The sequence below is a fragment of the Schistocerca americana genome, chromosome 2 (genome assembly GCF_021461395.2).
Source record: "Schistocerca americana isolate TAMUIC-IGC-003095 chromosome 2, iqSchAmer2.1, whole genome shotgun sequence".
Classification (NCBI taxonomy): Eukaryota; Metazoa; Arthropoda; class Insecta; order Orthoptera; family Acrididae; genus Schistocerca; species Schistocerca americana.
Genome location: NC_060120.1, coordinates 591,857,609 through 591,881,562, shown reverse-complemented (window position 1 = coordinate 591,881,562; position 23,954 = coordinate 591,857,609). Strand labels below are relative to the sequence as shown.

General features: G+C 37.8%; 1 protein-coding gene across 1 annotated transcript in view; it reads right to left on the bottom strand.

Annotated features, from left to right (window-relative positions):
• Positions 1-3,382: 3,382 nt before the first annotated feature.
• LOC124596133 (esterase FE4-like) overlaps positions 3,383-23,954 on the bottom strand; it is a 70,418-nt gene continuing 49,846 nt past the window's right edge. Inside the window, exons 7-11 of the mRNA XM_047135153.1 lie at positions 18,472-18,637; positions 9,556-9,737; positions 8,777-8,909; positions 8,525-8,645; positions 3,383-3,790 (exon numbers count right to left, since the gene is read on the bottom strand). Coding sequence (XP_046991109.1) covers positions 3,637-3,790; positions 8,525-8,645; positions 8,777-8,909; positions 9,556-9,737; positions 18,472-18,637 — 756 coding nt within the window. The 3' untranslated portion in view covers positions 3,383-3,636. The remainder of the gene's footprint in view (positions 3,791-8,524; positions 8,646-8,776; positions 8,910-9,555; positions 9,738-18,471; positions 18,638-23,954) is intronic.

Here is a 23,954-nt window from a genome sequence, read left to right as displayed (position 1 = left end):
TATAAAATGATTTGTTTTTTGAAAAAGAAGGTAGAGATTATGGGGAATTACAGGGGAGTCCTTACATATTTGTTAAAATTGATAACTGAAAGGGAATTCTTTGGTAGACACTGAACGTCCATTCTATGAATTTCTGAGAAATTGAGAGACTAAATTAAATATAACAGGAATTTTACTGAATTACCCGTTGTTGGTGTCAAGATTAAGGGAGCTACTGGGACTCTAGAGGTTGAAATTGATGTTGTACTCTTTGTACAGAATGAGAAGAATGGAGGAGAATGTGATAAGAATTTCAAAATTATGTTTATGAGAGGAACTAAAGATGAGAACAAGATAACTAAGATTTGTAAGGACATCAAGCAGAATAAAAATGTAATAAAAAGCTGTATTAGGTTGATGGTAAATGAAAAAGATGGACTTTACTTTACAGTTTTCAAGGGGACTTTTTTTTTAGAAATAGCCTGTACAGTGAGAAATGGAAGTTACGTTGGCCAGAACAGTTTATTGATACACTTATTTGGTATCTACATGAAGCAAATAGTCATTGTGAAGCACTGAAATGTATACAGAAAATTTAATAAAATTTATGTTTTAATAACATGACCAGAAGCATTTGAAATCTTTCAGCAACTTTGTGACAGATGCCAGAGAACTAAAGTTAGTAATCAAACATGTAGAGGCTATATGCAGAATGTTCTACAGAAAACACAATTGGAATCTCTCATTTCAATTTCATCTACATCCTCTTCCATTTCCATAATATTGTCATCAAGAACATCCCCCCTGTATAGATCCTCTGTATACTACTTCCACCTTTCTGCCTTCCCTTCTTTGCTTAGAACTGGGTTTCCATCTGAGATCTTGATATTCATGCAAGTGGTTCTCTTTTCTCCAAACGTCTCTTTAATTTTCCTGTAGGCAGTATCTATCTTACCCCTCTTGAGATAAGCCTCTACATCCTTACATTTGTCCTCTAGCCATCCCTGCTTAGTCATTTTGTACTTCCTGTCGATCTCATTTTTGAGATGTTTGTATTCCTTTTTGCCTGCTTCATTTACTGCATTTTTGTATTTTCTCCTTTCATCAATTAAAATCACTATCTCTTCTGTTACCCATGGATTTCTACTAGGCCTCGTCTTTTTACCTACTTGATCCTCTGCTGCCTTCACTATTTCATCCCTCAAAGCTACCCATTCTTCTTCTACTGTATTTCTTTCTGCCATTCCTGTCAATTGTTCCCTTATGCTGTCCCTGAAACTTTGTACAACCTCTGGTTCTTTCAGTTTATCCTTCATCATCTGCAGAGCTAGTTGGCATATAAACCTGTACTACTGTAGTAGGTGTGGGCTTTGTGTCTATCTTGACCACAATAAAGCGTTCACTATGCTATTTGTAGTAGCTTACCCGTGCTCCTATTTTCCTTTTCATTATTAAAGCTACTCCTGCATAAACCCTATTTGATTTTATATTTATAGCCCTGTTTTCACTTGACCAAAAGTCTTATTCCTTCTGCCACTGAACTTCACTAATTCCCACTATATCTAACTTTGACCTATCCATTTCCCTTTTTAAATTTTCTACTATTTTACCTCCAGAATATTTTACCCAAGAGGACATCATCATTATTTAATCATACAGTGAAGCTGCATGCCTTCAGAAAAAATGACGGCTGTAGTTTCCCCTTGCTTTCAGCCGTTCGCAGTACCACAACAGCAAGGCCATTTTGGTTAGTGTTACAAGGCCAGATCAGTCAATCATCCAGACTGTTGCCCCTGCAACTACTGAAAAGGCTGCTGCCCCTCTTCAGGAACCATATGTTTGCCTGGCCTCTCAACAGATACCCCTCCGTTGTGGTTGCACCTACGGCATGGTTATCTGTATCGTTGAGGCACGCAAGCCTCCCCACCAACGGCAAGGTCCATGGTTCATGGGGGGGGATACTACATAATAATAATAATAATAATAATAATAATAATAATATGGTATTTTAACTATACTTCTATTTCACATTTTACTACAGTAAAGGCACATTGCCTCAGTGGCCCACTTGTAAACTTATATTTCAGTTCATTTGCTTGTTGAGAGATGCATTTGTAATACAGGTTTCATTTTCATTGCATTTTAAGAGGTTTTTAATTTCAAAACTTATTTGCATAGTTTATGAGAGATTACAGAGGTGTTGAAACACAAGTCTTGTATTGAGCCATGATGTGTAAGTTTCCAATATACTGTGTAAAAAATAAATAAATAAGGGACTGAAATTACCATTCTGTTTGCATTTGTGTAATAGCCTCACAGAAATGTTAGGAACATTTTCTGACTAATAATCTTCATGACATAAGCAACTTTATACAAAAAAAATATTGTTAGCAAACATAGTTTACAAATTTCAATTCTCAAAGCCCTGTAAAACTTTTTCTTGCAATGAGAAAGTAATGAATTAATGTGTAACTGAATGATGACAGTCTGTGTACACTAGCAAGATTTTGACTGTAATCCATACACTTTCTGTTTCTAATAATGGATGATGTAGGAAGTAATTATTACTAATATATATAAAAGTAGTCATGAAGTACACATGATTGTGTCCAACAGCTTTTTGAGACAGTTCTGTTACAGTATTATGCAATATACATGTGATTTTGGAGGAGCACATTGTGTCAACCTGAATTTCCTGAAATTTCTCTTAGTGCCACCAAATCTATAGTTACACTGTTAACAACAAGTTGCAGCAAATTTTTGTGGAGGAAATAAATCACAAATTCTTTTACAGCAACTGCAGCATCTGAGATCACCGAGAAATGAAGATGAGTATTTGCTAATTAATTGTTATGCCTTGGTATATTTCACACTACAGGACAGGAGGTAGTTACTAAAAACTCTTCTTAAATGTATAAAGGATTTCTTAAATGATATAAGCAATGATGGCCACTGCCTTTCAAAACAATACAGTGAAATTTAGTGAATTATTCATTTATTATTTTTTACTCTTTGTTGGCACGTTTAAATTGTGGGCCTCTTGTTTATTTTTGCTTTCAAATGATAATTCCATGTAATGGGAAATCTTGGAATGTTGAATCAGCTGGTGTCCTTTTGGTGTATCTGTTTCTCTCAATATTGAAAAATAACATAATAATGATATTATTTTACATACTTTCAAATGTGTTCACCAGCATACAAAGAAAAGGTCATAAGAAAAAATAAATACACACAACAATAAGAAAGTATTGGAAAATGACAACATTTTTGTCAAACTACCTGAAAGTCTTTGCTTACATTCCTTATAAGAGACTGGTTCATTAGAAGTTTACAGTGTCAACTAAAGCACAAGCAAATAATGTTCATACAACATGAAATAAGTGTGTCACCAACAGGATCATGATTGACATGGTATTAAGCCTCATCTCATTTTTTATTTCTATCCTTTACAAAGTACATGAAATAGCTTCATTGGTGGTTATAGAAAAGGTAGAACATAATTTATTTTACATTTGCCCATTTGTTAAATTTTCCTTTAGATCTAATTTTTTGCAATTTAACAGCTCCTGTGCCTCTGTCATAATCATTTTCTGTATGATACTGTCAATTGCACCTCTCTCTGTCATTGTACATACATTCTATTTCAAAGTGCCTTGTCTATGGCAACACACTATGCCAGAAATTCATTCGTTCCTTGTTGAGCCCCGTACCAGCCTGGAGATCACTCGCAATTTCGAGATAATTTGTATTATTTATCTCAAATATATTCCATTCTTCTGTAAGTAACTCATCAGTGTATGGAGTTGGATTACTGAAAATACAAAATTAAAATTTATATTGTGTTTGTTCTGGACATAACAAAAATAACAGCTTACTTTTTTAAAAGTGTTTATCAAACTTTATCAAAAATTCATTATTTACATTCAGTATAGCAATGCTGGTAATGAATCTCTGCAAATGAGCAATTCTTCCAAATATTTCAACAACTATAGCTACAGTTAAAAAACTACCAATAAAGGAACATCCTGCAATTTTAGCTAAGCTGTGCGTATGAACTAACCCACAAGCAGTAGCTTCCACCAAAACATAAGACTTAGAAACAAAAAATAGAAAATTTTGATACAAATACCTTAAAAGAAAGAGATCTGTAGATTTATTTTACTAACTTCACCTAGAAATCATTGAAAAATGAACATATACATTTACATAGACAGCAGCTAATATGTAGAACATCTAAAGTGATGGAAAGAGAGAAAAAAAAAAGGATGTGCATATTTACAAAAATCAGTATTAAGATACAGACCCTAAAGGTTAGTGAATATTATATTAAATTGTTGTGACACAAGAGTGGATCTAAAAGCATATAAAACTCCAGAACTGGTAGTTTAATGATAACCTGCAGGAGCAGATTTTTAGTTTGAGAAATGAGCTATCAGCAGTGCTACTAAGGACTGGCATTGGAGACTTATTATTCATAGTCATTTAAATATTGATTATTACTATATGATAATACTGATGAAGATCTGTGAGAGTTTATGATGAACAACTTTGTATTATTTTCAACAACAAAATTCAAGTCAAGCCATACTGCAAAGGCAACGACAACTTGTCCTTAAACCCACAAAATGGCAGTGAACAATATGTAAAAGCAATAACAAAAAATATTTCTGAGCATGATGGTCTCTATCATTGTTCACCCACATGTCTTCTGAGCAAACTTCCACGTGACATTCCTTTTCTTTATACCTTCCCCTTTTACACCCTTGCCAGCCCACACGTCTCATTAATTTTCTGTCATGGGGGCTTGATGGTTTAGAGATGTTTCATTATTGGCCCCTTTCTTTGCAGCATAAGTTTGGTATTTATAAACTGTGCATAATCAGTGACTTTTACAATTTGTTATGCAATTTTGTTTGTTCTTGTCTTATCATATTTTATGATACGATTGTCTCTTTTGTCATGCACTTTATGGTACAATTTCACCATTCCTCCTACTTGTGCACATATGCAGTGTGATTCATTTTTTTGCTGATGTTGAAGTCTTTCATTCTTATTCGGCAGCTAGCACCTAGGCATGTCTATTTTCCCTTATTTATGCCCAATTTAATATGCAACACTAGATGATTAACAGACTGCTCTAGTCCCTGCACCCTCATGTTGCACTTATGATACAATAAAAAATAAATAAATATTGGAGCACCTACAGCTTGTCTGGTTTCCCTTATTTTTGCCCAATTTAATATGCAACACTAGATGACTAATAGACTGCTTTAGTCCTTGCTCCGTCACATTGCATTTATGATACAATAAAAAATAAACAGTTATTGGAGCACCTCCAGCTTGTCTATTTTCCCATATTTTTGCCCAGTTTAATGTGCAACACTAGATGACTAATAGACTGCTTTAGCCCTTGCTTCTTCATATTGTACTTACGATACAACAAAAAAATAAATAAGTATTGTATTTGCTTGTAAACCTACTACCTTTTTACAAACACCTACACCCAATATACACTGCCATTTCCAAGTAATTCTGATGACATCACATTTTTAGTCTTACTATTACTATATATTTTATAAGCAACATAATTTTTTCTAAATATGTTTTATATCTTTTTACTTTTTTATTTGTTGTTATCATGTCTTTAATAAAACAAATTTATCCTTCTTCATTGATGGTTCATCCTCCATGCCTCTTCTTCCCCTATTTCCAGTTAGTGCATGTATCATATTGTTTTAATAACACTGTAAGAATAATGTCTGTTTTTTTTTTTCTTCTTTTATTTTCTGTGGTTTGTCATATGTATGACCATCCTTTTTACTTCTTCCCTTTATTTTAAATTATATTTTACTCATGCATTCAAAGCTGCATTATGATACAACTAGTCCCACCTATTGACCATTTTCTAATCTTAGATATTAATGTAGTGTACTCAGTTACATCCTGGTATGTGAGATATTCACTTGATGCCATATTGCCTGTATGTAGCTCTACACCTTGTCTTGGTTTGTTTTTTTCATGTACTCTTTATTGTATTTTCTTGCTTGTCTTACAGCTTCTACTACCTTGCTACTCTCGATTTTTTTAACCTTCTCCAGATATTCTGAGGATCAGTGTCTTAGAAACACATCAATAAAGCAGTTGCCTTACACCTACTGACTATTACATATTTATCCAGAGTCGATATCAGTATTGTTCAACATTTTAAAATTCCTGCTCATTTCTGGTCCACACTGTGCCAGTAGCAAGTAAAGTGGACAGTATATTACCATTTACACCAATTTGTAACATGGTTTGCATAAAAAGGGAGCATCAAAACTTCAGGACCGTTGTTGTTTTTTTAACCTAAAGTTACTGAAAAATAACGTTTCTTTTTAGGAACATGAAATGGACAGTAAACAGCAGAAGGTATGATCCAATGTAGAACATCTTAGGTATGCCAATAGAATAACCAAACCAGTTTATTAATTCAGAAAATAGAAAACTGGTAGGGAGTGCAATATCTATATTACACTCCTGGAAATTGAAATAAGAACACCGTGAATTCATTGTCCCAGGAAGGGGAAACTTTATTGACACATTCCTGGGGTCAGATACATCACATGATCACACTGACAGAACCACAGGCACATAGACACAGGCAACAGAGCATGCACAATGTCGGCCCTAGTACAGCGTATATCCACCTTTCGCAGCAATGCAGGCTGCTATTCTCCCATGGAAACGATCGTAGAGATGCTGGATGTAGTCCTGTGGAACGGCTTGCCATGCCATTTCCACCTGGCGCCTCAGTTGGACCAGCGTTCGTGCTGGACGTGCAGACCGCGTGAGACGACGCTTCATCCAGTCCCAAACATGCTCAATGGGGGACAGATCCGGAGATCTTGCTGGCCAGGGTAGTTGACTTACACCTTCTAGAGCACGTTGGGTGGCACGGGATACATGCGGACGTGCATTGTCCTGTTGGAAAAGCAAGTTCCCTTGCCGGTCTAGGAATGGTAGAACGATGGGTTCGATGACGGTTTGGATGTACCGTGCACTATTCAGTGTCCCCTCGACGATCACCAGTGGTGTACGGCCAGTGTAGGAGATCGCTCCCCACACCATGATGCCGGGTGTTGGCCCTGTGTGCCTCGGTCGTATGCAGTCCTGATTGTGGCGCTCACCTACAAGGCGCCAAACACGCATACGACCATCATTGGCACCAAGGCAGAAGCGACTCTCATTGCTGAAGACGACACGTCTCCATTCGTCCCTCCATTCACGCCTGTCGCGACACCACTGGAGACGAGCTGCACGATGTTGGGGCGTGAGCGGAAGACGGCCTAACGGTGTGCGGGACCGTAGCCCAGCTTCATGGAGACGGTTGCGAATGGTCCTCGTCGATACCCCAGGAGCAACAGTGTCCCTAATTTGCTGGGAAGTGGCGGTGCGGTCCCCTACGGCACTGCGTAGGATCCTACGGTCTTGGCGTGCATCCGTGCGTCGCTGCGGTCCGGTCCCAGGTCGACGGGCACGTGCACCTTCCGCCGACCACTGGCGACAACATCGATGTACTGTGGAGACCTCACACCCCACGTGTTGAGCAAGTCGGCGGTACGTCCACCCGGCCTCCCGCATGCCCACTATACGCCCTCGCTCAAAGTCCGTCAACTGCACATACGGTTCACGTCCACGCTGTCGCGGCATGCTACCAGTGTTAAAGACTGCGATGGAGCTCCGTATGCCACGGCAAACTGGCTGACACTGACGGCGGCGGTGCACAAATGCTGCGCAGCTAGCGCCATTCGACGGTCAACACCCCGGTTCCTGGTGTGTCCGCTGTGCCGTGCGTGTGATCATTGCTTGTACAGCCCTCTCGCAGTGTCCGGAGCAAGTATGGTGGGTCTGACACACCGGTGTCAATGTGTTCTTTTTTCCATTTCCAGGAGTGTATTTAAAATGCGTGGTAAGTCAATGTAACTGTAGCTGAACAGACCCAGGGTTCTGGATGACTTTTATGTAACTTTCCCCTTTTCCTAACCCTTGTGAGTCCTTTTCCTTCATCCCTTCTCCTTTCCCTTCAACCCTTCTGCCAATGGGAGGGTCCACTGTGAAAACTTGCACATTTCCACAACTATTATGTATGTTTTCTCCAGCTGCCACTTGGTGAGTAGATTTTTTTTTGTCTGTCCACAATACATAACAATGAAATTTGATTTATGAATGAGTCATCTGCTGATTTTCCTTTCCTTATATCCATACTGTCTTCAGTTTCACCAAAATTCTAATCCTTTGCACAGTCAAGCAAGTAGTAGATTCCACACCAAATTGAAGACTGTTGTAGGCATGGTGTTTGTATCATTAATGGCTAACAATATATCTAACATTTTTTATTGTTAATAAGCATTAAAATGTTTTTTTATTGTGGTGTGCATAATCAATATTATTTGCCTGCTGTGCTAATGTGTGTTTCAACTTTATATATGTATATATCCCCCACATTCCCCCCCCCCCCCCTTTTTGTTTTATAAAAAGCAGATACTGACAAAAATAATTATTTTACCTATATTTCACAAAATTGGACCACATCTGTAACAGCCGAATTCCAGTTCTATATCCAGCAGAATCAGATTCAAGACTTGCATAATTACTCATATATCTTCTATCATCTCCATGGCAAGCTCCTGTGGAACATAGTAATTAGTGTTATTGTTATGTTGAAGACTTTTTAGAGGAGCTACTGTACTGCATCAAAAATTGTATAAAAACTGATTTCAGGTGGCAATAAGACCTTTAGTCATGATAATATTTTTACCTGGAAAGTCAGGAAATTCACTGAGTGGTCCATAGAAGGAAAATTCATAATAGTAAACTGGATATGCAGAATCTTTACTCATGTTTTGCACTACGGTGTGTACTCCTTCAACAAACATGAGATCTGATACCAGCTGTGACAAACAAAATACTTATTTAACTTCATACTATATGCTGAAAGCAATATGGGAAACAATATAATCAAAAAATCAAACAATGGAAAATCCAAGATGGAATGTAACAATATTGTGAGAAGGAAAGTTGCTACTCACCATATAGTGGAGATGCTGAGTCGCTGATTCTTAATTGCTAGGAATGTGAGACATAAGTAACTGGTACCTTAAAAATATACATCTAATTCTTTTCTAAACATACATCCTAACTGGGCTAAGAAAGATGCCCAAATTGCAGGCCTCAAATGAGTAAGTATGTGTTGAACAAGACATCTGTCAAAATGTATAGAACTTCAAGTTTATAATAAATATTTGTATATTCATCAGCTGTGTATGTTATTTCAATCTTTGTAATAAACACATTCTATCTGTGCAACAAGCACAATATATTAGTGGCATTTTCCTTGTTGCCAGCAATATGTGGGCCATATTCCACTTCCTTCTGACTCATAATGCAGGAAGCAACTTTTTATCCAAACAACACGTACAAAAGAAGCCACGAAGAGGTGCATGCATAATAGCTTTATGATTTATTTCTTTGTACAATTGTAATCAAATAAAAAACAAGAAATTTAGTTTATTAAATATGATTATTAGTAAATCTTACCGTTGCAATTGAGTCATTAGATTCCAAAGTAATTTCACTGTCACCAAAGAAAAACTGCCGAATCTGTGCTGATGCTTTCAGCTGCTCTTCTTTACTAGAAAGCCTGAGTTCATGAGCAATATAATCATCAAAGTTATCATTCAAATCCTTTACACCTTCCTCAGTTGCAAACAACCCACCCTCTGCAAATAAAAAGTTAATTTATCACATCATATGTTTATCAGAACTTTGTAGTCCACATTATAAGAACTGCAATAGGCATAAAATTTCGTTTTCGACTTTCTGCAATAACATATGTATACATTATTATGAAATGTCACAAAATAAAAAAGGAAATCAACATTTTGAAACAAGCAGTCAATCGCAAATTCTGTTGACCCAACAGATGATAAACTTAAAACCAAGAGAAACATAAAGTCAGAAAAACGTAAAGATAATGATTGTTAAAATATCTTAAACATGAATTCTCAGTACGGTGTAACTTTAAATTCAAGCCCATTGAGGACATATATGGTACTCCAAATAACTAAAATGATTGCTAAAATATCTTAAACAAACATGAATTCTCAGTGGAGTGTAAATTTAAATACAGGCCCAATAAGTTCATACATCATACTGCACATAACTCCAGTCAAGTGTGTTGTAAGAAAAGAATTGCCTGGAATACCAAAGCTCTATTTCCCATTAACATTAGTTAAGAGTGTAATGAGAGATGACCCAGCTGTTTCCAGATGATTAGGATTTGGCACACTGAATGTACAAACACTGACAGGAAGGTGGAAGAAGTGGTAGACTTGAACTTGAGGAGATTGCATAGCCTACGATTGTTAGAAACCCAGGAACCAGGCAAAAAGGTTAAGGAAATGGGAAACTGAGGAATGGATCTAGGCTGTACTGAAGTGAAAATGATTAAGAAGGAAACTCGGTGAAATGGTTACGTGAAGTAACTGTAGTTATAAGAGCAGTGTTGAAAGAGGAGGTGAAGGAAATAACTGACAGCATGAGAGAGGTCAGAGTAAATGTGGAAGGGAAGGATATTGAAAGCGTGCACACATATGCACCACAAGTTCAGTTTGTGAATGTAGACTTTTCCAGAGTGTACTGTTGAAGAAAAGCTCTTTCGTTTCCAGCCAGGTGACAGTACCATGTCATTTTGAAGAGTGTCATACTCATCATCTTCTGGCAAAGATGATGAGTATGAAAATCTTCAAAACATTGCAGTAGTTAAATGCTGCCACCAGGTTGGAAACCTGAAATTTTTTCATCACAAGTTGGATGTCCTGCGAAAGAGGAGCCTTTTGAACAGGACACACAGAGCCAACTAACAGAAAACAAGACAATGAGAAGTGCAAAAATAAATACATATATGAGCAAGGAAAAAGAAGGTTATGAGGAAGTACTGGTAGTGGAAAGATGGTAAAAGAGAAAAGAGGAAGGACGAAAACTATTATAATTTTATAAAATGAATGGGCTAGCAGTTAGCAACATTTGGTTTAAGAAGAAGGAAAGTCATAAGGTGCTTTTTTGAGTTAATATAGGGTAAACTAACTAATGTACAGCCTGAGTGCAAGGATAACAGACACAGATGTCAAGGTAAATATCTTTTGAAGCTGTAGATAGTGATTACCATCTTTTAGTAGTGATGGATACACGAATTAGAGAGGAAGAGCAAGCAGAAAGATAGAAAACAAGAACAAGAACATGGACGTTGAAAGAAGAGAAGTGTAAAGAAGTATTTTATAAAATATTAAAGAGGAACATACCAAGGGATGAAATGAAGTCAGCAGAGGAGGAATGGGGAAGTTTCAAAATGAAGACAGCAGAAGCAGCAGACAAAGTGTGTGGAAGAACCAGTGATACGAAAAGATAGAAAGGAAGTCCCTAGTGAAATGAAGGAGTAAAGGTGGAAGTAGAAAAGAAAATCAATGCAGTCCATGTTTGGTTTCAAGAGTGATTAGAGCAAGCAAGTAAAGAATACACTGACAAGAAGAAAATGACTAAGAGAGTGGTAGCTTTAGGAAAGAGGAAATAGATGTAAGAGTGAACAAATATGATGGAAGAGGATACTGAGGGCAGTAAGAAGGTCCTATATGGAATGGTTAAGAAGTGACAGAATGAGGTGGCACAGTTGTTAGCTCACTGGACTTGCATTCATGAGGACAATGGTTCAAACCTGCATCTGGCCATCCTGATTTAAGTTTTGCGTGATTTCCCTAATATCTTCAGGCAAATACCAGGATGGTTCCTTTGAAAGAGCATGGCCAACACCCTTTCCCATCCTTCCCTAATCCAATGGGACTGATGACCTTGCTTTTTGGCCCCCTCCTCCAAATTAACCAACAAACCAATCTAAGAAGAGAGACATTATGGAAAATGTCAGTATGACCAATGAAGAAGGAAATTACACTGACAATGTACAGTAAATCAAAGACACGTGGAAGGAATATTTTGGGGAGTTACTATACACTTATGGAAATACAGAAGAAGAAAATGAGGAGCCTGGGGAAGTAGATGATGTCAAGATGGACCTAACCTGAATGAATTATAAGAAGTGTAAAAGACCATGAAAGGAGGAAAAGTGCCTGGATGAAGTAAGTGTGTAGATGGTGCAGGCAGCTGGTGTTGTTGATGTGCAGTGGTACTATTGCATCATGAGAACAGTAGTAGTAGTAGTAGCAGCTTTATTATCCACTGATCTCTTTTTACAAGGATATAGGACATGTCAAAGTATTTAAAATTTAGATCAATTTAAAATGATCTAATTTGTATACACATATATTTACAGACTTCTAGTTAGAGATAATCATTAGATTTACTCCTGGTATACAAATCTTTTTTTACAAAGAACTTATGAAATAATGCCACACCGTTCACTCATAACTCACTATCAGTCACTGCACACACTATACACACATTGTTTCACAACACTTCACTCACGAAACACACACACACACACACACACACACACACACACACACACACACACACACACACTCACACACACACACACACTCTGGTGATCTCTGGGCCATTTTCTGTACCGCAACTTCCCATTTGCTATCCTGAAAAACTGAGTCAGCATCCCTCCATGATCAGTGAGATGTTGAGCCCAGAAAGAGGAAGAGGTGTTAGTATTGTGCTATGCATAGCTTGGGGGTAAGTATTTCTAGAAAGGAAAAAAAGAAGGAAAAAAACATAAAGTGAAGGTGTTACGTGGAATGTTGGATATTTTATAATCATTATTATTATTATTATTTATTTGTGTAACATTTTTTTGCCAAACTCCTACTCTGTTTTATCTAAGTAGTCCTTCAATGTATAAAATGTATTGCATAACAGGTACTTTTTAGCTGCCTTTTTGAATAAGTGTGTTTTTGCAATTTCTTTAATCTCTTCTGGTAATTTATTGTACAGTTTTATTCTTTGGTAGAAAATGCTGTTTTGAGTTTTATGTTTATTTTTTCTTGGTAAATGTAAGTTGAGTCTATCTCTTGTTGCATGGTCATGGACAGAGTTGTTTGTGCAGTAATTACCAATATGAATTTTGATATGTACAACTGACTGGTAAATGTATTCATGTGGAGCAGTTAAAATCCCCAGTGTTTTGAACAGATCTTTAAAATGAGCTGAACTTGTATTTTCGGTTATTATTCTTATGGCTCTTTTCTGGAGTTTGAAAATTGTATTCATATTTTGTGCTTTTGTTCCCCAAAAAAGAATGCCATAGCTAAGAATTGAGTGTACATATGAATAATATGTAACTAAAAGACACTGTATGTTACACACTGATGATAGGATTCTAAGGGAATAATATGCTGATGACATTCTGTTTGCAAGTACCTTTGTGTGTTCACACCACTTCAACTGAGAATCAAAATTCATTCCTAGAAATTTTGCTTTTGTTACACAGCCTATAGAGATGCCATCTACTTTTAACATTGTCATTTTTCCTCTTCAAACTGAAATTCATGGTATTAATTTCCTTTATGTTCAATGTCACTTTATTGCTTATTGAGCAATCATAAACTTTCTTGAGAGTTTCATTTGATTTCTCAGCAAGGAGTTCTCTTGTTTTCTCAGTGACTACAATATTGCTGTCAGCAGCGAAGAGAATTTTTTCACCACAAGTAACACAACTGGGAAAGTCATTGATGTATATCAGGAACAATCAGAGAGTACTTACAATATGGTTAAACTTATAGCATTTTATGCTGCTATGGCGAAAAGATATTTTTACATTTATGCTTGTATAATGAAGAAACTGTTTTGCATTTTGAGAAGGAATATTTTTGGTTATCTTTGAAGGACAATAAATTTTTGCAAGTAATGACATTAGAGAAGCTTTAGGTTTGTGTGCTGTCTGATTACGGAAATTACAGAAAAATATATTTTGGATCTATTTGGGAACTTACATGCGAAATTTTTCTAATTGGAAAGATATAAAATCTGAATTGTTGGTTTGCTACTGTTATTTTCAATGTCAGTAGTCAGCATGTGAATAAAGCTATTACAATGAAAGCATTGGTAAGGATTTTATTATGAAAAGAGAGTAACTTAGAGTGAGGCAATCAATTTTCAGACCATACACAATTTTTGAATGCTGTGACAAGTGAGAACTGTTATACATGGGCAACTTTAAGCATGAAATGGACCAACATTAGAAAAATTCTGGCGTGAGGTTGAGAGTATTGAACATGTGCTGGATGATTATGATTTGAAAATTGATACTCTATAGTCAAACTATATTGTAATATGGAAATAACAGCTTCAGAATTTTTGTTGAAATATGAGAGCTGACTGTGAGTTCTCTGATGTTTTGTTGAAATAGGTCTTTACATGCTGTGATGATGAAATGTAGGCATTTCCTTCATGTTTTAATGAAATATTGATTAAGTATAGGTTGTACTGTAGCATTTTTGAAATGATGGTTATGATAAAGTTCTTTGAGCTACGGAATTTTATTCTGTACTGTGTGATGTTCATTTGTGTCATGTAATATGACTTTGTATCTGGGGAGAAAATGAAGGTGTGTAATGTCTTTACTGTGAGTCTTTGTTAATCTAAAGAACTATACTAATTACTCCTGATAGGTTCATAATAGTAGATCTCTTGAGACGATAAATAGTAAAATAGTTAGTGATGTTGCTGACTAATATGTTTTACTATCTGAAGGTTTCTTGTAGCAAGTCTCACCAGTTTAAGGGAATAATGTTCAAGGAGGAACTGAGGGTTGCTGGAACTGAAATGAAATCATTAAACTGCTTTTGATGTAGAAAAGACGTGTGTTCCTGATGCACACACTGTGATTACTTTGTATAAAAAGCTTCCTATCCTGATGTATGCATGCTGTGACAGAGTCTCACTCATATTTGCAATATTCTGGGGAGGTATGGAATGTAGCAGAATTTGACAGTAGAAAATGAACAGATCAATGTCAAATATATCATTAATTGTGATACCATTATGTAATGTTATACACATGCAAACTTTTAATAGTATTGGCCAACACTTGCCACATTTATGAAAGATTGTGGGCTTCTGATGAAATTAGGTGCTTAATATATAAAGTTAATCAACTTATGAAAAATTTGCATTGTAAATTCCTGTTATATAAAACCAAATTTAAATACACACTGAGATTATTGCTTGTGAGGAAGAATACAGAAGAGCAGTAGTCAAAATGATAGCAAACTAAAAATGCTGAAATCAAGTTTGTATCACAAGTCATAATGTAATTGTGAAGCAGATAAAGAATGTAATAACTCAGTTGCTTACAATACATGTTTCATAAAATTCCTGATGCAAAAACCAATTTATTTCCATAGACTAATTACTGCAAACTTGTGTTAACCGAGCACAAGTCTTGAATCAGTTTCATGGGCATAAATTCATGTAGTTTTATCTGTAATCTGTTGTAATAAACATGCATTAAAAGTATTTTTCTGCATTCTGGCCATAAATTTTTGTTCGTGAACACATTGCAAAGTGTCTGTCAATGCAAAATTTTTGAGCCCAGACAATACTTTTGCTCAAGGAACTATATCTGATCTGACTTATACCACCTACATTACTTCAATGTGAGGTGTATGGGACAGGGCTTGCATCTAGGTCTATTAACAGTACTGTGAGCCATGAGGCAAGGGGTTGGGAGCAGGGTTGGAGTGGAGATGGGAAAGGATATTGTTTATGTTTGGTGGACAGAAGACTACAACTGTGGGAGGGATGATAACAATGGTCAGTAGGATTTTTCTCATTACAGGACACAATAGAGGTAGTCAAAATCCTGGCTGAGAATGTGATTCAGCTGCTCCAGTCATGGGTGGTACTGAGTCACGCGGGGAGTACACCTCTGTTGCTGTACAGTGCTAATGTGAAAGGTGATAGATGAGTGGAGAGACAAAACACAAGTGATCTGTTGCTACACAAGGTTAGGAGGGTAATTTTGGTCTCTGAAGGCTTCAGTGAGAGGAACTACTTGTCATTACATATGTGATGGTCATGGGTGGTTAGTCAATGTAGAAGTGTCTGCCTGGTATGGAATGGGTGGCAGCTGTTGAAGTGGAGGTATTGCTGGTGGTTGGTAGGTCTGATGAACACAGGTACTGATGAAACCATCTTTGCGATGGAGGTCAACATCAACCACCAGCAATACCTCCACTTCAGTAGCTGCCACCCATTCAGAAGTCCCTTCCACACAGCTTAGCCACCTATGGCAATTGCATCTATAGTGATGAGCAGTCCCTTCCCAGATATACCAAGAGTCCCACTGAGGTCTTCACAGATGGAAATTACCCTCCCAGCCTTTTACAAAAACAAATTTCCTGTGCCTTATTTCTTCAGTCATATACTACCTCCCACATTCGCACCATCCGGCCACAAAAGATCGCTCGCCTTATGACTCAGTACCACCCACAATTGGATCAACTGAAACGTATTCTTTGACAGGATTTCAACTAACTCTTGTCATTACCTGAAATGAGGAACATCCTAATCACTATCCTTCCAAACCCTCCCACCATGGTACTTCACAACCCCCAAACCTACACAATATCCTTCTCCATTCCTACTCATCATGCTGTTTCACTGGCCACCAAACCTAAACAACATACTTCTCCATTCTAACTCCACTCCTACTCCCAACCCCTTGTCTTATCAATCATACCCCAGTCATAGACACAGGTGCAAGACCTGTCCCATACATCCTCCCACCACTACTTATCCAATAAAAGGCAGGGGTAATTGCGAAAGCAGTCATGATCTACAAATAAGCTGCAACCACTGTACTCTGTTCTACGTGGGCATGACAGCCAACAAGCTATCTATCCACTTAATGGCCGCTGACAAACTGTTGTCAAGAGGCAGCTGGACTGCCCAGTTGCTGAACATGCTGCTCAACACAACATGCTTCACTTCAATGACTGCTTCACATCCTGTGTCATCTGTATCCTACCTATCAACACCACTTTTTCTGAACTGTGTAGATGGAAATGCTCCATGCAGTATATAATATGTTCCTGTAATTTCCCTGGCCTCTACCTTTGCTAGCCACTGTCCTTCACCCACATATCCTATTCCCTGCTCCCACTTCAGCACTACACAGGCATCTATTCCACTACACTAACACACCCACTAGTCTGGCTCTATCTTGTTTTTTTTTCCTTCTCTTCTTCTCTCCTCCCCCCCCCCCCCCCCCCCCCCATCCTTTCACCTAACTCCAACCTCCCAACTGTACCTGGCAGCCCTACCACATCCCCAATATGTCCCTGCATGCTCCCAAAAGCAGCACTATGCTCTCCTATCTGCACCCTACTATCCTGCCCCAGCCTCATCCATACCCTCACCACCCATTTTGCTTTGTACATCAGGCATAGATGGTCACAGTCCAGCCTCAGGGGCCAGAGATACTCATGTGTGTGTGAATCATGATTTTTGTGGACGTGTGAATGTGTGTATGGTTTCTGTATTAGAAGAAGGCCTTTCAGCCAAAATCTCACTTATAGGGCAGTCTTTTTGTTATGCCTGTCCGAGACTCAACATCTCCTCTACATGCTGATTAGCAGTCTGTCCTGTTTATAATACTGTCATTATCCATCCTGGATTTTCAATTCATTAAACCTTTGAATAAGATGGATGTCAAATTTTTTGAATTCTGCAATAAGCAAATGCAAAAATTCGTTTCTCAGTAATGTTTAGAACATTTCTAAAAGATTCCAGCTGCTTATGTGCACCAGTTTGCTACTGTGGATGGGATGTAGATTAAAAATTTTACACAAGAAGTGTAGCAAGAATCAAAGCAATGGATGGAAGTCAACATCCACGAATCAAAAGGGGCAAAGGCCATTTCATTTAATGGTTAGATTATGGCAATTATTTTATAGGGTGCTAAAGGGTTACTTCTTATAGTTTAACTTTGAAAGTGTGAAGCAATAACTTGAAGTAGTGTACAGATATCGTGGACAATGAAATAAATGGAAAACTAGAAATTCTAATGATATAAATCATTTTATATCAGGTTCATGTGCTTGTCCACAGTGGTTCTTTGTCAATAGAAATCTAAAGGATTAAAAATACAGATTATTCAAACATCTATTCTATTGTTAGATTTGGCACCCTAAATTAACAGCTTTACCAAATCTGAAGAAATTAAGTCAAGGATGGAATCCACTCATTGAAAAAACATTGTAAAATTTGTACTGGTGTAAAGTGGGATAGCATCAGTAAGAATTGTATTTTTAACATAGAAAACATATTTCAATTCAAAAAAATTACCTCCTTGTTTGCATTTGTTTTTCATGTCAAATTTACATAAGTAATTGTTGACTTTGCATTTGTTCAATGTTTCTATGTAAATGAATGACCATAAAGGTTAAGTTACCCTGCTTAAGTCAGATAAATATAAACATCTCATTTACATACCCTGCGTTCTTATCAGCAGTTCATAGTTTGTTGCACCTGTCAGATATGGCACATGGTTATATCGGTTTTCTGATGTTATCACCCATGGCTCCTCTGTTAGAAAAGCATCTTCACTTTCAGGTTCCACATGTGGCACCCAAACACATACAAAGGTAGATGTATGATCCTGAAATGCAAGCATGTGTTATAAATTATTTTTTTAGATGTCTTAAGGTCATCATGTAAACTGCTTCATTACTCCAGGTTTGTAATTTATTAGATATTATAAGTGTAGTTTCAGTTGCCTGAGACTGCAGTCATGTGTGTGAGTTGCATTTGTGTGAGTGTGTTTGTGGGTGTGTGAAGGTGTGCCTGTTGTCTATTGTTGATGAAGACCTTAATGGCCAAGAGCTTTAATTGTGAGAGTCTTTTTGTTGTGCCTATCTCTGACTCAGCATCTGTGTTATTTGGTCAGTAGCAACTTTTCTTTCATAATATTGTTAGATTTTTATAAGACACAGACATATGAAACTGCAATGAATTTTTTATCAGGACAATCCTGCAGAAACATTTTCATGTCACTAACTAGTGGTATATTAATAAAACTGCTCTCCCCCTCATTCCTGCCCTGCCTCTTTCTTGTTTCTCTTGTCTGGTCTCCCCCCCCCCCCCCCCCCCAATCTCTATCTCTCTCAACTTTTTAAACAAGTTAAGAATAGCAGTAATGGACTGATATCATAATTCTGATGACTGTTACATACATTGAAGACTTATTCTGTTTGTGGTTGATAGTTCCCATTTGAGAAACTGAGAAGAGCCTAATTACACTATTCTGGTCACTTCCCTATTTCAGATCAATTCAGTTATAATTGTTACAAATGCTCCTGAGCTCATTTTTGGTCTAATGTTAGAGCAGAATGAAACCAAGACTTACTAAATTACATAACCAATTTTTATCCAAATTTTCATAGCCAAATGAAGAGTGGAGAGTGCACAGATGGCATACCAAATTGATAAGCATGATGTGTCTAGTTTCGAAGAAAAAAAGTTTAACTGCTTGAGAATAATCAGGGAAACTAAGAACAACTTAGTCGATGATTTGAGAGAAAATTTTTGTAATGAAACAACGAGTTGGAAGTAGACAAATGGTGCAGCATGAATTCAACTTCAGTAAAAAGTATTTAACTTCTTGAAAGTAATCTGTGTTATTAAGAAAAAGCTTGATTGGTTATTTGAGGAAAAATTTTTGTCCAAATATTCACAGCCAAACGAAGAGTGGGAAATGGACAAGCAGCAGGGAGTTAATAAAAGACTTAACTAGGGATTCAAGAGAAAACTGAAATATCTCACAAACAGCTGCAGTTAGCCAAGTAAATGAAGTTTCAAAAAGTTCACATTTTCAAGGCCTGGTTCTCTGCGTAAAAAATTGGATTAAACTATATACTCATAATAATAAAAGATTACTGATACATGTTTAACAGATTTCTTGCTTTCTGAACAAAGATTGAAAATAAAAGATAAGGGAATAAGTAAAATAAAGAAAAGACAAATGTTTTGTGAAATGAATAGTCTAAAACTAAGAAATAAAATAGATTAGAGGAAAATTTGATTCACCTTCGAATTGTGTTCAAAATCACTTACAGCAAATGAGGTGGCAATTGGGAATTTAAAAGTAAAATTTCTCACTTAAAATTTTAAGGAGTACTAGCGTATATTTTCAAGCTGCATTCAAAAATGTGTCAATGTTCCTCTACTCTATTTTATTTCTTAGTTTTAAACAAATCATTTCAGAAACATTTGGCCTTAAAGTGCTTATTTCAATTATAATATCTATCTATATCCGTCTGCCTCCATAGCTGATGGTCAGCACAGATGGCTGTCAGCTGTCATGCGGAGGATCTGGATGCAATTTCCAGGACTACCAAGGATTTTTCCTTCATGAGAAGATTGGTATGGGATGCACTCAGGCTCGTGATGCCAACTGAGTGGCTACTTCACTGAGTAGTAGCAGCTCCATGGTCTGGAAAGTCTGCAAAACAGCAGGGAGAGCAGTGTGTTTCCCACATACCCCTCCATGCCGCATCCATATGATGCACACCATTATTTTTATGTATGATATTGATAAACAGTGTTGGACAATGGATTGCTTTTACCACAGGTGTTCTGTTTCCTTCTTTTACTTCAGACATGTTTCACAACTGTGTTCGTCTGTGCAAATACTGTCACAGCATCATCAAGCCCTGTGACAAGACATGTTGGCACATGCTCATACAACAGGTTAGACTGCCACCACACACCACAGCTTCCATCGGTAGCTATCCTGTGAACATTTCACCTCAGGAACAAGTGCTGTTTAAACACAAACGTAGTGTATTTTTAGCTGTATTTGTACAGTCTTCCCCACCTTTGGGTATCCTGTCACAACTGCCAAGAGATGTGTTTCATACAGGAACCACATTTCCGTATTTTGTTTCAAGAATGGTTACAACTGATGGATTCAAGCAGATTCTCAATAGTTATGGCAGTTCCAGCTAGGCAACGCATGTCTTCAACCGCATCAGCCACACTGTGTTACCTGTGCAGCCATCTCCTAGCCCACATCTTCAACAAGGTCTCAGGTGATGCTTCACTGAGGACACGATCACAGTACTGTGTTAGGCTGCCAGTCTGCCCCCACCCCAGTCTACACTTGTTTCCCCATCATGAGTGTAACAAGATCATGTTGGGCATTTCACAAAGCAATCTCAGTTGCTTGAAGACAATATGAAAATATGTTTGGCATTGGTTGACAATATCCTGGATGTATGTAGCATCCTCAATGATGACACCATATTCATATGCCTAATAGGCCACCTACAAGAACATACTGATTTGATGAGTGAATTGATTTTGATCTCTCCAAAATATGCTAAGGTGCATGTGATTATCTTCAAATATTTGTATCATTCCCCTGAGAACACTTCATGGCCTATCATCTATGATGGGCAACAAGGAGACAAACCCTCTTCACAGCTCTGGCAGAGGTAACACGCTCTTGTGGACCCGGAGGTGATGTCTGATGTTACTCTATGGATATAATGGTTGGTCAAACTGCCTCATGAACTCAACTTGCAGCTACTACCATATTCCACAGAGCTGTCTGACACTTGATTCCAGCTTGTTGAGTGTATTTATCATATCATATCCCACTGTCAACTGCTGCCTGCAATGAGTCGCTCTCTGACAGACAAGGTTAGTAGCAGAGTTCAAGCACTGTCCCCCTTCGTGCTTGTATGGCAGAGGTCATGTGAGATCTCGTGCAGTCCTTGACAGCATCATGCTGCCCCTTGGGGGCCTTTGGCACTACAAAATCCTGCTTCCCCTTCTACTCCAGCCAGCAACACACTTTCTTTCACTGCCAGTCACAAGAATGGACCTACAGATGGTGTGGGAATCACTTCCCCTACCCTGCAAACCATCTACCTGCTATTCTGGTTTCACATGATATTTGGCAATGCTGCAAGAAACTGTCAACTCCCCTGCACACAGCAACCAAACTTGTCATGCTGACTGGTTTAGAGGTCTCGTCTTGTGCTGCTGCAACAGGGTGTAATCTCAGTCATCATCCTTGGTGTGTCCTTCCAACGGTAGACTTCATGTGCTTGATCAAGCAAATAATACACACTTCCTCATCGACAAGGGCACAGATTTGAGTATCACACCTCTATTCATTGCTCCTTTGTAGCTTCTCCTGCTGTCAAAGGTTCTTATAGTGGTTAACAGTTTTGGCATCACTGTCATTGTTCCTTTGGAGCTTCTCCTGCTATCAAAGGTTCTTTTAGTGGTTAACAGTTTTGGCATCACTGTCTATAATGTCACTGAACTTCAGCTTATGCCAGACCTTCAATTCTCTTGGACCTTCCATGATCTGATGCGGAGGGCCCTGTCCTTAGGTTCAATTTTCTTAGGCGAACTGCTAAAACATCACACTCCTGTGTTCCCATCACCTTTCACTGGACGCTGGCAATGAGAACTATTTGGCTTTGATTGAGACCAACAGCTGCCTTGTGGTACTTATACACCTTATCTCGCACTCCCTCTTAACAGTGCATGACCAAATTATTGCACTCCCCCATGCGGGCCTTCACCTACATCCACTGTGCTGGCTACAGGACTACATCATCTCGGCCTTCAGCATTGAATCACTGCTTCACTCCATGATAAATGATACAGTCACGTCTCTCCACTGGGGCCATCCAAGACATGATTGGCCGTGTAGCCATTCAGGACACTGAACATTTGTCACCTCTCTCTGCTATCCACTGCACAAATGCTTGTCGTCCTTCCCCATACTCTGCACTGCCAGAGGCATGGTGAGTATGAGGGGGTGGTGGAAGAGGGGGAGGGAGGGCGGGTGACTGCTGATAGTTCCACCACCATTAGTCTCAAGAGCTTTAGCCAAACTCTTTGACTGGACACTAGTCAACTCCATATTGTTCTTGTGTACTGTTTTTTATCTCCCCTGCAATAGTGTATCATGTAATAAAACCTCAATCTTACAATCAAGTGGTGAATCAGTCTGTTCTCCAGTGGGTATGTGATTTGATTTCCCACAAAATTATAAGACCGAACTTCAACAAAAGTAAAACAAGGGTAATGGAATATAGTCAAATTAAATCAGATGATACCGAAGGAATCAGATCATTAAATGAGACAATAAGAGTAGTAGATACGTTGAGCCACTTCAGCAGTAAAATAACTGATGATGGCTGAAGTAAGGAAGATATAAAATGCAGACCAGAAATGACAAGGAAAGTATTTCTGGGACATAGGAATTTGCCAACATCTAACAACAATTTAAGTGTCAGGTACAATTTTCTGAAAGTATTTGTGTGAAGGGTAGCTTTGTACAGAAGTGGAACATGGACAAAAAGCAATTCAGACAAGAAGATAACAGAACCTTTTGAAATGTGGTGCTACAGAAAAATGCTGAAGATCAGATGGGTAGACTGCATAACAGATGGGGAGGTAATGAATCAAATTAGGGAAAAAAGTAATTTATGGTGCTAGTAGACTAAAAGAAGGGCTTGATTGATAGGAAGCATTCTGAGGAATCAATAAGTTATCAATTTAGTAATGGAAAGAAGTTTCAGGGATAAAAATTGTAGGCATATACCAAGGTTTTCATACAGTAAGTAGGTTCAAAGGGATGTAGGTTGTGGCAGGTATGCAGAGATGAAGAAGCTTAAATGGAGAACTGCATCAAACCAGTCTTCAGATTGAAGAGCACAAAAACAGCAACTTACATTTGACATCATCCATCTTTCAGTAGCTGGAAAGAGCAGCATTGTTTACATAAGTGGAACAATATACCAAGTGGAAAGACAGTCCCTTTGGTATCATACTTTCTCAGCTACTTGTAATCTATAAACCAGCAACTCTTTTGTTGTAAAACATTTTCATCTAAGTAACTGTTGTGCATGGGTCAACAAACCCACTATGGAATTTGCGAGTCCAAAAGTCCT